Consider the following 13,878-nt stretch of genomic DNA (forward strand, 5'->3'; position numbering starts at 1 on the left):
AAATGTTGTTGTCTGTGGCATTTTGACAGAAAGAGGCTCTAAAAACAGTGGCATATCGTTTTAATAACCTGAAATGTTTCTAAATGACATCACATTGATCTTATCAATTGCAGCCCCATACAACATGGAGCACATGCCATTGCCCATGTATAATTCACATTTCCCAGAAGAGGCTGTCAGGGATGTGATATATAAGTTCATCAGTTCCTCTTGCTGACTGTGATCCAGGTGTCATCTTTGGGTGTGGTCACCAGCTCATACCTGGCCTCAACCACCTGCCCTTTCACCTTGTGCAGTCTCAACCTGCGCACCAGCGTACTGAGCAGCACTGCGGCCACAGTGTATGCAAATCTAAAGAGAGGAAGAGAAGAGACAGAGAGAGAAGATTTGTGAACTACGTGACATTTGAATGTTTCCTAAAGGAATAGTTCACCCAATGATGAAAATCGGGTCATCATTTAAGCACCCTCATGTTGATTAAAATCTTTGAAAGAACAATAAAAAAAGATATTTAGCAGAATGTTATATACATTTATAGAAGTGGTTCTAAACCAAGGGGGCCGGGGACCACTAGGGGGCCACAACACACTTAAAAGGGGGCCGCAAGATGGCTTAAATTTAAAATAAGACTAAACCAGCTTTAAAGTAAAATACTGTAAAACGGCTAAAAATCAAGATATAAAGTGATATACTTATTTTAATTAATTCTCTCAAAGACATTTTATTTAAAGTGCCCTGATGCCCTTATTATGCTTTTTCAGTCATGTACATAGTGTGTAATATAGATGTTTGTGAATGTAAAAGGTCTGCTCGATAAATGGAATTATTGTCTCCCAAAAGAAAGAACCGATTCTACAAATTTGCATAATGCCAGTGTATGGTCTTCTTTGGCTGCTTGTGAACAACGTCTACTTTGACCCGCCCTTAAACACTGCAGTTGTAGTAGAGGCCTAGTAAAGTTTGGTTCATGTTATTGACATGTCGATGAGACGCTGTTTTCTGCACTGCAAAAGCAAATCCACTTTGCATGCACTTCAATAGAATGAGGACTTGAATTTATACGATAAAACCAACGCCATCGTTACTGTTCATAAAACTACAAGTGCTGAGGAAGCCTGAGGAGCTGAAATTCAGATATTAATGGCCGTTTAGTTTCCGACACATGCTGTAAGCGGTAGACCAATCACAAGAGACTGGGCCATCTGACCAATCAGAGCTCTCAGATACCGTTTCAGACACTGAGAAAAGAGGTGATGCTGCAATGTATAAGAAATCAAAGTGTTTTTTGACCTTGGATGAATGTATACCTATTGTACGAGAACTTCAATACAAAATTAGGGACGTTTAAAATTGCATAATGTAATAGCGCTTGTAGTTATATGAACTTTAATAACCAGGGTTCCCACTGTCTTGGAAAACCTGGAAATGTGTCATTTCTAGAACTGGAAAAGTCATCGAAATATCTATAGTGAATATACATTTTTGAATCTGAAATAATTAACTGCTGAGAAATGTGGGTAAAACATAAAGAAAACGTATCTCGTAAATCGCAAACGACTGGATAATAAATCATTGCTCAGAAAGAGTGTAAACAGTGAAAAACATTCAGTTCTTGAAACTTATAGAATTACAGAATTTAAATTATTTTATTGACATTCCTAGTTTGTGCAAATATAATACTTATGAAAACAAAAAATTCAAATGTCATAACAGCCTTTGAATACTGTCTCCACTGTCTAATTGAATATTAGACAATGGAGGGGCTTGGAGTCAAAAAGGTTGAGAAACACAGGACAATAGGACTCAATATGGACTACTTTAATGGGGCTTGTTTGTCCTTTTTGGAGCTTGACAGACCCAAGTGCCATTCACTTTTGCTATATGAAATATAGCAGCCTGAACATTCTGCCAAATATCTTCTTTTGTGTTCCACAGAAAACAAAAAAATAATACAGGTTTGGAAAGACAAGGGTGAGTAAATGATAAACTTAAATTTTTTGGGTGATCTCCTTGATAGCTATTTACTTAAAGGGACAGATCACCCGAAAATGTAAGTTCTGACATCCTTTACTCACGCCTTCTGTTGAACACAAAAGTTCATATTTCGAAGAATATGGGTAAACAAACAGTTGATGGGGGCCACAATGACTTCCATAGTATGGAAAAAAATACTATTGAAATCAATGGGGCCCATCAACTGTTTGGGTACCCATATTCTTCAAAATATCTTCTTTTGTGTTCAGCAGAAGACAGAAATTCATATAGGTTTGGAACAACTTGGGGGTGAGTAAATTGAAAGGTGATTCTGAAATCCATTGCTGCTTCAATATAATTGTATATATCCTAATTTAATTTATAATCACTGGATTTTAGAGGCATCACACCTCTAACTCAACGGGAGTGCAGTAACAGTGCTTGCTGCTCACTTAGCCCGGCTTCCAGATATGAAATATGGATTTGTCTTTCATTTTATTTTATTTATTTTTATTTCATTTTATATTTCCTTTCACTGAAACCCTAAAGAATTGTATGAATATGGCCTGTCTGTACCTCTCACTGAGAGAAAGCACATGTTATCAGTATGTTTTGGAAAACTTTTTCTTGTCAGTACTAGAGCTCACCAACTCCAACCTTGGAGAGACTGCATATCTGTGTATGTGCGCTGTATTCTGTGTTACAGATCAGTTTTGGATGTGGATTACGGGCATCTTAAGAGATGGGTAGACTTGTTGTTTTGGGCAAGCTGGCGCCTGCTCCAGAATCTGGAAGGTCACTCCATGCCTAATTCCGGGGTGAAAGCATCAACAAGTGATATATGGACACGTGAACCTGATTAACTGCCAATGTCTGGAAATTTACCATGACTGTTCATTTTCTCTGAGCCAATCAGAATCATCCACCTTGCAGTAATGACGTGGCTAGACCTTGAAAACAGTATAACTGTTGAGAAATTGTATGTACGATAGACTGGTAGAGGAAGCGCGGCCTACAAACTCCTTGTGAGACTTGAAGCTGGTTTCTGCTGATGAAACTACAAACTATTCTTCAGTAAATTTCTCTTTAATTAGTTGCACTCCTGACTCTTGGTCTTCATTTTTCACTACTGGTCCTGGGTCCTAGACTGTTACCCCAACAAAATGATGACAGAACTTTCATTTTTGGATGAACTATCCCTTTAAGATAATATCTGTATTTCTTTGTACCTTAGTTCAGGGCAGGCCTGACTCCCTGAAAACCCAAGCAGCGAGAAGCTCTTCATTACTGACTCATCAGCAAATCTGTCAGGATTAAACCTGTCAAGGAAGACAAACTGATGAAAATACCAGCAAACCATGAACCGTACACAACCTTATTATATAGGATGAACAACACACACAAACACACCCCTACCTGTATGGAAGTGACCAAGTATCTGCATCTTGAAGGACGACACCCAGGGCATAGATAACCAATGTCTGCAAACATCACAGAACAACACGTCTTGTTAGCATGCCTCTCCTCTCTCAAAGTCAAGCTATTTTATTAATAAAATTACAGGCAAGTCACAGCACTATACTGACTAAACTATATATAATTAGCAATATCTAAAAGCAAAATGTAATATAATGACAATGCAAGGGGGCAGTGGGTGTGTAGAAGTTTGTGAATGACTGGCACTTAAAGTTTTTTGTTGTTGTTATTGTGTGGGCCTGGTAATGAGAAAGATCGGTTCTTACTTCTTTGGGAATGACATGTTGGTCCACCTTCCCCTCCACCTCCTGTAATCTGGCAGCCATGGGTGTCAGTTTGGCTGTGCGGACGGTTTCATTCAGCACCTGCTGGCAGTATCTGGTGGGGAAGATGTGAACAAGAATGATGATTTCCATGTTATATGTTTCTAAACTAATCAATCTCTGTTAAATAAATTGGATTAATTTTTCTGGCTATAAAATTAACCTTCAAAAGAGCGAGGGTAACTGTTAATGCGCTGGCTCTGCGTGTTCAAAAGTCTTATGTTCCATTAAAACGGAGTAGCTCCGGGATTAGTATCTTGGGATTAAATGTCACAAAACCTTGCCATCTGTTTTCCCCCTAAATCTAAAACTAAACTAATTAAACAAAATCAGACTTCCAAAATTGGTGCAATCTTTCCTTAGGAAGAATCAACATTGTGAAAATATCTTACCTAAATTTCTTTTTCTTTTTTTTTGTATTTCAATGCATTCCCTTGTTTTTGCCAAAAAAGTTACTTCTTTTCTGTGGAATGGTAAATAGCCTGGAATTCAGAAAGTATTACTTCATAAATGTAAAACTTATCTGGTCAGCTAATATTCACTAGATAACATTTGCAGTTGTCCCACCTGTTCCTTTATTTTCAGGCCAGGCACTGTTGTTTCATTGCTTAAATTCTAAATAACCCTTGTTTACCTCCAAGCTGTCATGATTATACCTGTCAATATATATTCGATATACATTTTTTTCTTCTCTTTGTTGTAAGAAAACAAAAAAACGGTGGAATGTCATCATTCTGTTTGATGTTTCAGTTGTTGTCTTTCACTTAAATTCTTTTTGAAAAAAAAAGAAAAAAGAATGATGATGATTTCCAGTTTAAATGAAATCACAAAATTGCTGCACATATACCCCTTGGTGGTATATGAGAAAAAGAAAGAATTATAAATACAGTCTCTTTTGACCAAAACAGCTCTTTTTTGTCCACTAATATGAAAACATTAAGGCCTGGTTTCACAGAGACAGGGCAGGATTAGGCCTTAGTTCAATTAGGATATTTAAGAAGCTTTTATAAACGTGCCTTAGAAGAAAAAAAAAGGAAACATTATCCCCGTTTCACAGACAAGCCATAAGCCTAGTCCTAGACTTGCACTCTTTAAAATATGTCAATGCCATTGTTTTGTCTCAAGATGCACACAGTAATGTTTATTTTTATTTTTATATATATATATATATATATCGATCTTAGGACATTTATTCCCAGAATAACACCAGAAGCTATGCCTGGGACTCACCTAAGCTGTGGAATCTTCTCTAGGGAAACAGGCTCCTCTCCGAGCACTTCAACAATTTCTTGATAGAGCCGTTCCTGCACTGCTTCTGAGACTGATAGGAAGTGAACTGCCCAGATGCACACTGGGAAATAATACAGATGAAAATAGACATGAAAAACAGATAATAACAACAGAAATGCAAACATGAAAGTGAAACAGAAGAGCTACACTGGGTTATTATCGTTAAGTTAAACTAAAACTTTTCTTAACTGAAATAATGCTAAAATAAAATACAGATATTACATGAAAATCTAAACCTTAAAGCACTAAAATTCCTAATATGTAAATAAATGAAAACGCAAATGAATTAAACCTAAATAGTAATATTAGCAAAAAAGAAATCAGAAAAATGACATTGTGTGTGTGTGTGTGTGTGTGTGTGTGTGTGTGTGTGTGTGTGTGTGTGTGTGTGTGTGTGTGTGTGTGTGTGTGTGTGTGTGTGTGTGTGTGTGTGTGTGTGTGTGTGTGTGTGTGTGTGTGTGTGTGTGTGTACACACACACACACACACACTTTTGTAGCTTTAATAAAAATTCATCTAGATTTAATTTATAATTTATGCAGTGCAACTTTTTTGATAACTTTAATACATTTCTGTATATTTCACAGGGCACAGGTAAATATGACATTTATTATGGGTTTATGTGAGGATTGTTTAAAGTTCACTAAAATTAAAAGTTGTTATATTTTTTAAGTATAATAAATGTAAAAAAATAAAAATAAAAAACTTTCAATAACAATATAATTAATGTTTAAAAAAAAAATTAATTGAGACATCAGTAGCTGTATTAGTATCAGTGATACTGGCCTTCATTCATAAAAATGTCATAAGTATTTAAAATATAGGCTACAATCTTTATGTTTGGCTACATTAATTAAATATACTGTGAAATACTGTGTTTAACTGTGAAATAATTACATTATAAAATATTAAAACTTAAGTGCTTTTAATTGCGATTATTCACAGAAAAAATTAGAGATTAATCTAGTTTTTTTTTTAATCGATTGACAGCACAAATATATATTAGGGCTGTCAAAAGATTAATCGCGATTAATCGCATCCAAAATAAAAGTTTGAGTTTACATAATATATGTGTGTGTACTCTGTTAATTATTATTTATATATAAATACACACACAAGCATGTATATGTTTAAGAAAAAAATATTATTTTTATATATAAAACATTTATATTTATATATATTATATATTATATAAATGTATATACAGTATATACATGCAAATATTTCTTAAATATATACATGAATGTGTGTGTATTTATATATAAATAATAATTAACAGAGTACACACACATATATTATGTAAACACAAACTTTTATTTTGGATGCGATTAATCTTTTGACAGCCCTAATATATAATTATATATATATATATAACAATATGTTATTAAAAATAAAAGCTGATTCAAAATAAATAAAAAAAACTGTAAAAGTACACAAATAATACTAAAATAACAATGGAGATATAAGGAGAAATTGAAACTCACAGTTAGCAGTGATGACACAGCCAGCTAGGGTAAAAACCATACCGTCTTCCATCACCTGAACACAGCAAAAAACACATTCAGTACCGTAATTGTTTGTCTAAAACATATGCATAAATATGTCAATATTTAGGAGTCAGTATCCCGATTTACAAATGTGTTAAGATGTCACCTGTCGCTCTGTCAGATTGGCCTGTAGTAAATAGTTAACGAAAGATGATTGCCCAGCTCTCTGCTTTGCCACAGACTTCAACACCGACTCCATCTCAGCCAGAGCTGCAAATAACAAACCCACACAATCCATTGACATTGAACTATCAACAATAAAATCAGCACATTCAAAATGCTGCTGAGCTGCCTTCTTACCACTCTCATAATGGGCCTTTCTGCTGGAACTCTTCTCTAGGGATCCATCCAGATAACCTTTACCGATCTCTGACCAGATCTATTCAAATCCGGAATTAGAAACATTTACATGTAAAATATCACATTTCTATCTGTTTAAAATATCATTTTGATATGCACAACGCTAAATATAACTACTAATGAACGCTCACCGCTTCATGGTTCTTACGAAACCGAATGACCTCAGCATCATCCTGAAAGCGACTCCCCATGGCAAGCTGAGTGACAGCCTTCATAGCCAATCCAAGCAGATGAGCACAAAGTGGCGTGTGCTGTGAGTTAGGATAAGATGCCCACTTATCAACCAGCTCCTCCACCAGCTAAAAAAAGAGGGGGAATAACATGTCCATAAACAGAAATAGGACACTTTCTTAAATAATCTTTATATTCAGTATTGTTCATTATATGAAAGGAAAAAAAAGAACCTTAGTGTAAGACAAATATCATTGGGTCACATTAATGCAATGAAATTAACTTTGTTGCTGTCGGTCCTAATATTGAAAAAATGTAAATACATAAACTCCACAGACCTGAAGCAATACAGGGAAGTTGTTCTCCAGGGTTTTATTGATAGCTCCCTCATACACTTTTTTTCGCATCATTGACTCAGTCACTCCCACTCCTGAACCTGACTGGTAACCAAGCAGCGACTTGAGCATTGTCTCAAAGGAATCCGCTAAGGAACGGGTACAAACATATGTGTTAGATAAAGCATGCATAATAATATGCACAAAAAAAGGACTTTGTGCTATTTTATACACTACTGTTCATAAGTTTAAGGTCAGAAAATAGTTATTTTTTATGAATTCATTATGACTGTGTCACAGTTTCCTCATAAATATTAAGCAACACAACTGTTTTCAGCATTGCTAATAATATGAAATGTTTCCTGAGCAGCAAATCAGCATATCAGAATGATTTCTGAAGCATCATCATGTGACACTGAAGAATAGAGTAATGATGCTGATAATTCAGTTTTACATATATTAAAATAGAAAACAATATTATATCAATTTTAAATAACTTTCACACTGTTTTACTGTAGTTTTGATCAAATAAATGCATAAGAATCTTCTTTCAAAAAAAAAAAACGTTTTAAACAGTGGTATATTATTAATCAAACAAGTAATATATCATATCTCAGTTTATGACCAAATATGTGAATTTCATTAAAGGGATGGTTCACTCAAAAATTTCAATTTTGGTTATCACTCACTCACCCTCAAGTTGTTCCAAACCTGTATGAGTTTCTTCCTTTGTTTGAACACAAACAGAAGAAAGAAATACAGGTTTGGAACAACATGAGGGACAATTTTCATTTTTGAAAACTATCCCTTTAAATTCAGAGCTTCATTATTTTTATAAAAGGCAACTCACTGGTTCTGTTTGGGTTGATGTGTTGTCGCAGTTGGTCCACAGCGCCCAGGCTGACCACTGGTCTCCCACCAAACCAGAAAGATGCCACAGACCCGAACTCATCATGAAGACCTACCAGGAACTCATGCAGGCTTCCTTTGCTCACTATGTCTTGCAGATTCCCATCTCTGGAAAAGTGAAGAGAGTTGTTTGTTGGGAAAAATTGACTTGAGATTGAAAGAAAAGAGGAGAGTATCTTAATTTACTTACTTCTCCTCTGTGGGGTTTAGTCCAGGTACACCAGACGCTCGTCTAGATGACTGATAATAAAACAACACGTAGGGTTAATACATACATATTTGAAATATAAAAATCCTTTGACAGCAAAGTATGGCAGTTTTAAGGGCTGACTCCCTCCACATTTCCAACTTTTCTTTCTTTTTGAGGCATATAAATGCATTTTCTCAAAAGTAACATTTAAAAATTGGTCCAATGACGACCTTCTAAAGGCAGGAGGTCAGAATTGAAACCAAACATATTTAATAGCGATTCAAACATATATTTCATATAAAACAGTACAACAACAAACTAACGTTACACAACAGTTTGCAAGACTGATCAGATAATGTAAATATATATATATAAGTTATATAAAAAAAATCACCGGGTACAAATACAGGACGGCACCGATGAGGATAATGACAAATGTCACTGCAAATATAGCAAAATCCAGCATATTTGCTTTTCAGAAATGTCTAAGGTTCGTCATAAATGCAATTAATCTGTGCAGTGAACTAGTAGCTAACAATCCACGTCTACAGTGACCATCAGAAACCTGCGCCCCTGTAGATCGGTGCGCAGCTACACATCCTGTAAACGAGGCTAAAACAATCCATCGCAGAGCGGATGGGTTGTTTTTAGGGATATTTGGATTTTTTTTTTTTTTTAATTACCATAAGTACCCAAACAGATTAATATGAAACATTATTGTTTGAGCCTTCTTAAATATACGTTTTGAATATGGGTATTTTTTTATTTTAAATAGACGTTTTCTTTTACCTTTACCACATGGGTTTGTTATTAATTAAATGGGCGGGGCTAATGTTAATTAGGGTCGTTATGAGCTCTTTAAATGTGACACGCAGGAACAAATAATTACTTAGCGAAAGTAAACCGCAAAAATGTTGGTAATTGCAGCATCAATTGTGTTTACGCTTAGTGTATGTTTGAGTAATGCTCAGGAATCACAGTTTCCATGGCAGATGCCCCAATATCAGGCCGGTGATTTATCATTCTCACCAGCTCTGAAGGAATTTCCCCGGCAGGAGACGTTTAATGCCCAGCAGGAGACGTTTAATGCCCAGCAGGAGAGGACTCCGATGAGCTCCTCCTCTGGCTCTCAGCGCTGTGTGGTGGAGCAGCATGAGCGCATTGGGTGTGGAGAACCTGACCTCACTCCAGCTGAATGTGAGGACATCAGCTGCTGCTATGATGCACAGGGCTGTTATTATGCCAAGGCAGGTGAGTTCCTGCAGGACACCGTGCAAAGGGATGATTGTACTTTAGTGTCAAATATTTAGCTGTGATCAGCTTAATTTGTAGCTACTTTATATAATGTAATACTCCTAGTCTAGTTAATTACTATTACCATATAGTTGTTGTTTTTGCTAGTATTTAAGCATCATCATTTTACAACAGTAATCCTAACTGGTATTGTGTAAGCTGGTTTTTAAGTATCTATCTAACGTTTACCAAGGCTGCATTTATTTGATAAACCATACAATAAAAATGGTAATTTTTTTATAAAATAATTTTCTATTTGAATATAGTTTAAAATGTAATTTATTGCTGTGATGGCAAAGCTGAATTTTCAGCATCATTACTCCAGTCTTCAGTGTCACATGATCCTTCAGAAATCATTCTTATATGCTGATTTGCTGCGCAAGAAACCTTTCTTATTATTATTATTCATGTTCAAAAGTGTTTGCAGTTTGTGTGGTAATTTAGAAGATAATTGTTTTTTTTTTATTCAGCATTGATGAATAAACTGATTAAAAGTTATGTTTATAATTTTACAAAAGATGGCTGCTGAAAATTCAGCTTTGGCATCTCAAAAATAAATTGAATTTTAAAATGTATTAAAATAGAAATTCGTTTTTGAATTGTAGTGTCACAATATTAATATTTTTGTTGTTGTTTAACTATTTTTTTTTTAAATAAATGCAGCCTTGTTGAACATAAGAGACCACTTTAAATAATCTTAATTATTCCAAATATTTGACCAGTAGTAAATAAAATGTTAATTTAATTTGGTGTTTATGCAATTATTTTTCATAATACCATATTTGAACTTATATAAACCTTCTAAATTGATTAAATCATGAGAATTTCTTTTTTTTTTTTTTTTTGAGTTGCTTCCCATGGATTTCCCAGTTATTTTTACTATAGTATTTTGTTATGCAGGAGACATTTGAAGTTTTCTTTCCCCATTTGTTCCAGTTACCCTGCAGTGCACGAGGGATGGGCAGTTTGTATTGGTCGTAGCTCGAGATGCCACTCTGCCAAGCATCAGTTTAGACTCCATCCACATGCTGAAGAACGACCCCAGTAGTCATTGCGTGCCTGTCGGCAGTACTGCCACCTTTGCCATCTATCAGTTTGCTGTTAGCTCCTGTGGCACCAGAATGAAGGTGGGTGTGAATGGTGGGAGAACCTTTAAGCATGTTATTAGTCATGGGGAGAGAGCATGGAATTGTTGCGTCATTGTTTTAGTTCACCTTATGGTCACTGTTAACGGTCCTCTTATTTCCTTCAGGAAGAAAACGGTTTTATTATTTATGAGAACATGATGTCATCTGCGTATGAAGTGGGCATTGGACCTCGTGGATCAATTACGAGAGACAGTGCTTATGAGTGAGGGGGGCTCGTCTCGTCATACGTACTTTTGGAATTCCCCTTGGTGGTCTGTTTGTGTTCAACATTTTGGTAACAAAATCAGTGGAAAAGGAGCCCAGCATTTCCTGTCTGTGTCTTGAAGGCTGGAGTTCCAGTGCAGGTATTCGGGAACAGCGGTTGAGGCTCTAGTGGCTGAGGTGAATACAGTTCCTCCTCCTCCCCCTGTCTCTCAGCTGGGCCTACTCAGAGTGGAGCTCAGGCTCGCCAAGGGACAGTGTACCGCTAAAGGATGCTCTGATGGTAAGCCGAATCCTGAAACTACTACTTAACAGCATAACCATTAAGAGTCAGGTTTTTCAAATGTTGCTTGCTTTGTAAACTTGGTGAGTTTCATGATTTTATTTCAGTACATAATATAATATTTTGCAGAGTTAACCTGAAATGTTCCTGGTCAACAAGTAAGGTCCCAACAAATCTGGAATTATTAGATTATTGATTACTCAAAGATAAAGACATGATATAATAGTAACTGCAATTTCTATAAACGCTAATACTATCATTCAAAAGTATGGGTTTGGTAAGATTTATGTTTTTGAAAGAGGTCTATGCTCATCAAGGCTGCATTCATTAGATTAAAAAAAATAATAATAGAGTAAATCTATATTGTGGAGTGTATTATAATTTAAAATAACTGATTTCTATTTTAAAATGTAATTTATTCCTGTGATGGCAAAGCTGAATTTTCAGCATTTCTCCAGTGTCACATGATCCTTCAGAAATCATTCTAATATGCTAATTTGCTGCGCAAGAATCATTTGAAGAAAAAAATATTGATATTTTTGTGGAAACCGTGATTCTTTTCCCCCAGGACTTAAAAAAAAAAAATGTATTTAATAAAAAATCAAAAGAAGAACAATTTGCATTTTACTTGTACAGTGAAACTACATTGAATACAGTAATGCGACATTCATTCAATATCGGGTCTATATCAAATAACTATCACTGTAGAGTAAGGCACTGTTAATTAATTCAGTAATCTCTTTATGTATTTTAGAGGATATGTACACTTCATACTACTCCGAGGCGGACTATCCTATTACAAAAGTGTTAAGAGAACCCATATATGTGGAGGTGCGGATTCTGGAGAGGACTGATCCAAACATAATCCTGGTTCTGGACCACTGCTGGGCCACTTCTACACCTGAACCCCTGAGCCTGCCTCAGTGGGACCTAGTGCTTAATGGGTAAACCTGAATTCTTTCATAACTTCTCCACTTCTCTAATTTATCATCTATAGAAGTTTAAGGAATGGACTAATGTGTGTCAACTTACCTCACCCATACCTCAATGCCAAAGAACTTAATCACTGTTTGAAGTGTTCCATTTTTCTTATTACTCTTCATAGCTGTCCATATAAGGATGACCATTATCTGACCACTCTGCTTCCTGCTGGATCCTCAGGGCTGCAGTACCCGTCTCATTACAAACGCTTTGTGGTGAAGATGTTCACCTTTGTAGATCAGTCCTCTCTTGTGCCTTTGCAGGAAACTGTATGTACCGCCTTGCCCACCAGATGTTGCTCTCTTAGCTCTCACTTAACTTATTGTCCTCTGCCCTTTCTCCAACAGATTTTCATTCACTGCAGTACGTCGGTTTGCCACCCCTCCACCAATGAGCCATGTGAGCCCAGCTGTGGCAGCAGGACAAGTGAGTGTGTGTGTGTGTATATATCTCTAGAGGGCGCAGATCCTTTGCATGCGATCTGCAAGCAGTCACATCATTATGGCACAAGCTGATTGGCCTCTGCTGATCCTGCAGCCAATGGGATTACTTGCTCCACATTTAAATAGTCCGGTTCAAGCTAGTCCTGCAGTGCTATCAGTTCCTATGAAACACTCCACCTGCCTAGATCTGCTATGGGATGTGTCCATTTATGCAGCATGCTTGCAGTGTATCTGTTTGGAGTAGCAAGTCCATACTTGCTTTGCAGCAGCGTAGCAGATCTAGTCCGCAAAGGCCACATTAGCATTACCATATTCAACAACATGCCAAAACTATTGGGTTGTCATGATTGAAGTGCAAGTGTGTAGTACAACTATATGGAAGATTCTAAATGTTGTGGTATATAAAATATTATTATTATACATACAGCTACATGGGAGCTTCTAGATGTTTTTAATAATAAATAATTTTAAATACATTTAAATAATTTTAATGTTACAGAAGGACCGTGGGTACAGCTACATGGAAGATTATAAATATGAATTACATTTAATTAATATTCTGTAATGTTACAGCTACATTGAAGATTTATAAATATAAATACATTTGTTATATTTTTAGGAAGGGCCGTTTCAGAAGATTTGAAGGATTCTGAGGAAAATGTTGTAGTTTCGAGTGGGGCAGTCATGATTGTATCCCCTTTGCCAGTTTCTGACAGTCTTGCATCTAAGGAAGGTATGAAAGCACTGTTATTTGTTAACATTCATACAATGAACAACCAACCAATCAAAACTATCTTCCACCTGGAAATGTTTACCTCTTCTAGTCCCGCAGATATTGGATTATGGATTATGGGCCGCAGGAGCTCTCACCTTGATTGGTGTCGGTGGGCTCGTGGTGGCTGTTATAGCACAGCGGGCCAAACCTCGCCCTCAGCCTGCTCCAGTGTGATGTTAA

The 13,878-nt window shown here is 36.1% G+C and overlaps 2 protein-coding genes across 2 annotated transcripts; one reads left to right on the forward strand and one right to left on the reverse strand.

The window, feature by feature from the left end:
• Nucleotides 1–43: 43 nt before the first annotated feature.
• On the reverse strand, nucleotides 44–9,193 carry cyp20a1 (cytochrome P450, family 20, subfamily A, polypeptide 1). The gene is made up of 13 exons (XM_079841785.1): nucleotides 8,969–9,193; nucleotides 8,575–8,624; nucleotides 8,326–8,492; nucleotides 7,479–7,624; nucleotides 7,101–7,268; nucleotides 6,910–6,988; nucleotides 6,716–6,819; nucleotides 6,547–6,601; nucleotides 5,004–5,124; nucleotides 3,717–3,828; nucleotides 3,391–3,455; nucleotides 3,204–3,293; nucleotides 44–351 (listed from the first exon to the last, which is right to left on the reverse strand). The coding sequence occupies exons 1-13, from the start codon at nucleotides 9,038–9,040 to the stop codon at nucleotides 201–203; spliced, it is 1,380 nt and encodes a 459-aa protein (XP_079697911.1). The 5' UTR covers nucleotides 9,041–9,193; the 3' UTR covers nucleotides 44–200.
• Nucleotides 9,194–9,566: 373 nt separating this feature from the next.
• On the forward strand, nucleotides 9,567–13,872 carry zp2l2 (zona pellucida glycoprotein 2, like 2; the record flags this gene model as incomplete). The annotated part of the gene is made up of 9 exons (XM_079840035.1): nucleotides 9,567–9,825; nucleotides 10,804–10,994; nucleotides 11,120–11,217; nucleotides 11,342–11,499; nucleotides 12,254–12,443; nucleotides 12,605–12,749; nucleotides 12,828–12,906; nucleotides 13,543–13,656; nucleotides 13,748–13,872. 9 exons carry the CDS (start codon nucleotides 9,567–9,569, stop codon nucleotides 13,870–13,872), a joined length of 1,359 nt encoding a protein of 452 aa, XP_079696161.1.
• Between the last annotated feature and the right edge of the window lie 6 nt (nucleotides 13,873–13,878).

The sequence above is a fragment of the Gobio gobio genome (assembly GCF_949357685.1).
Source record: "Gobio gobio genome assembly, chromosome: 17".
NCBI lineage: Eukaryota > Metazoa > Chordata > Actinopteri > Cypriniformes > Gobionidae > Gobio > Gobio gobio.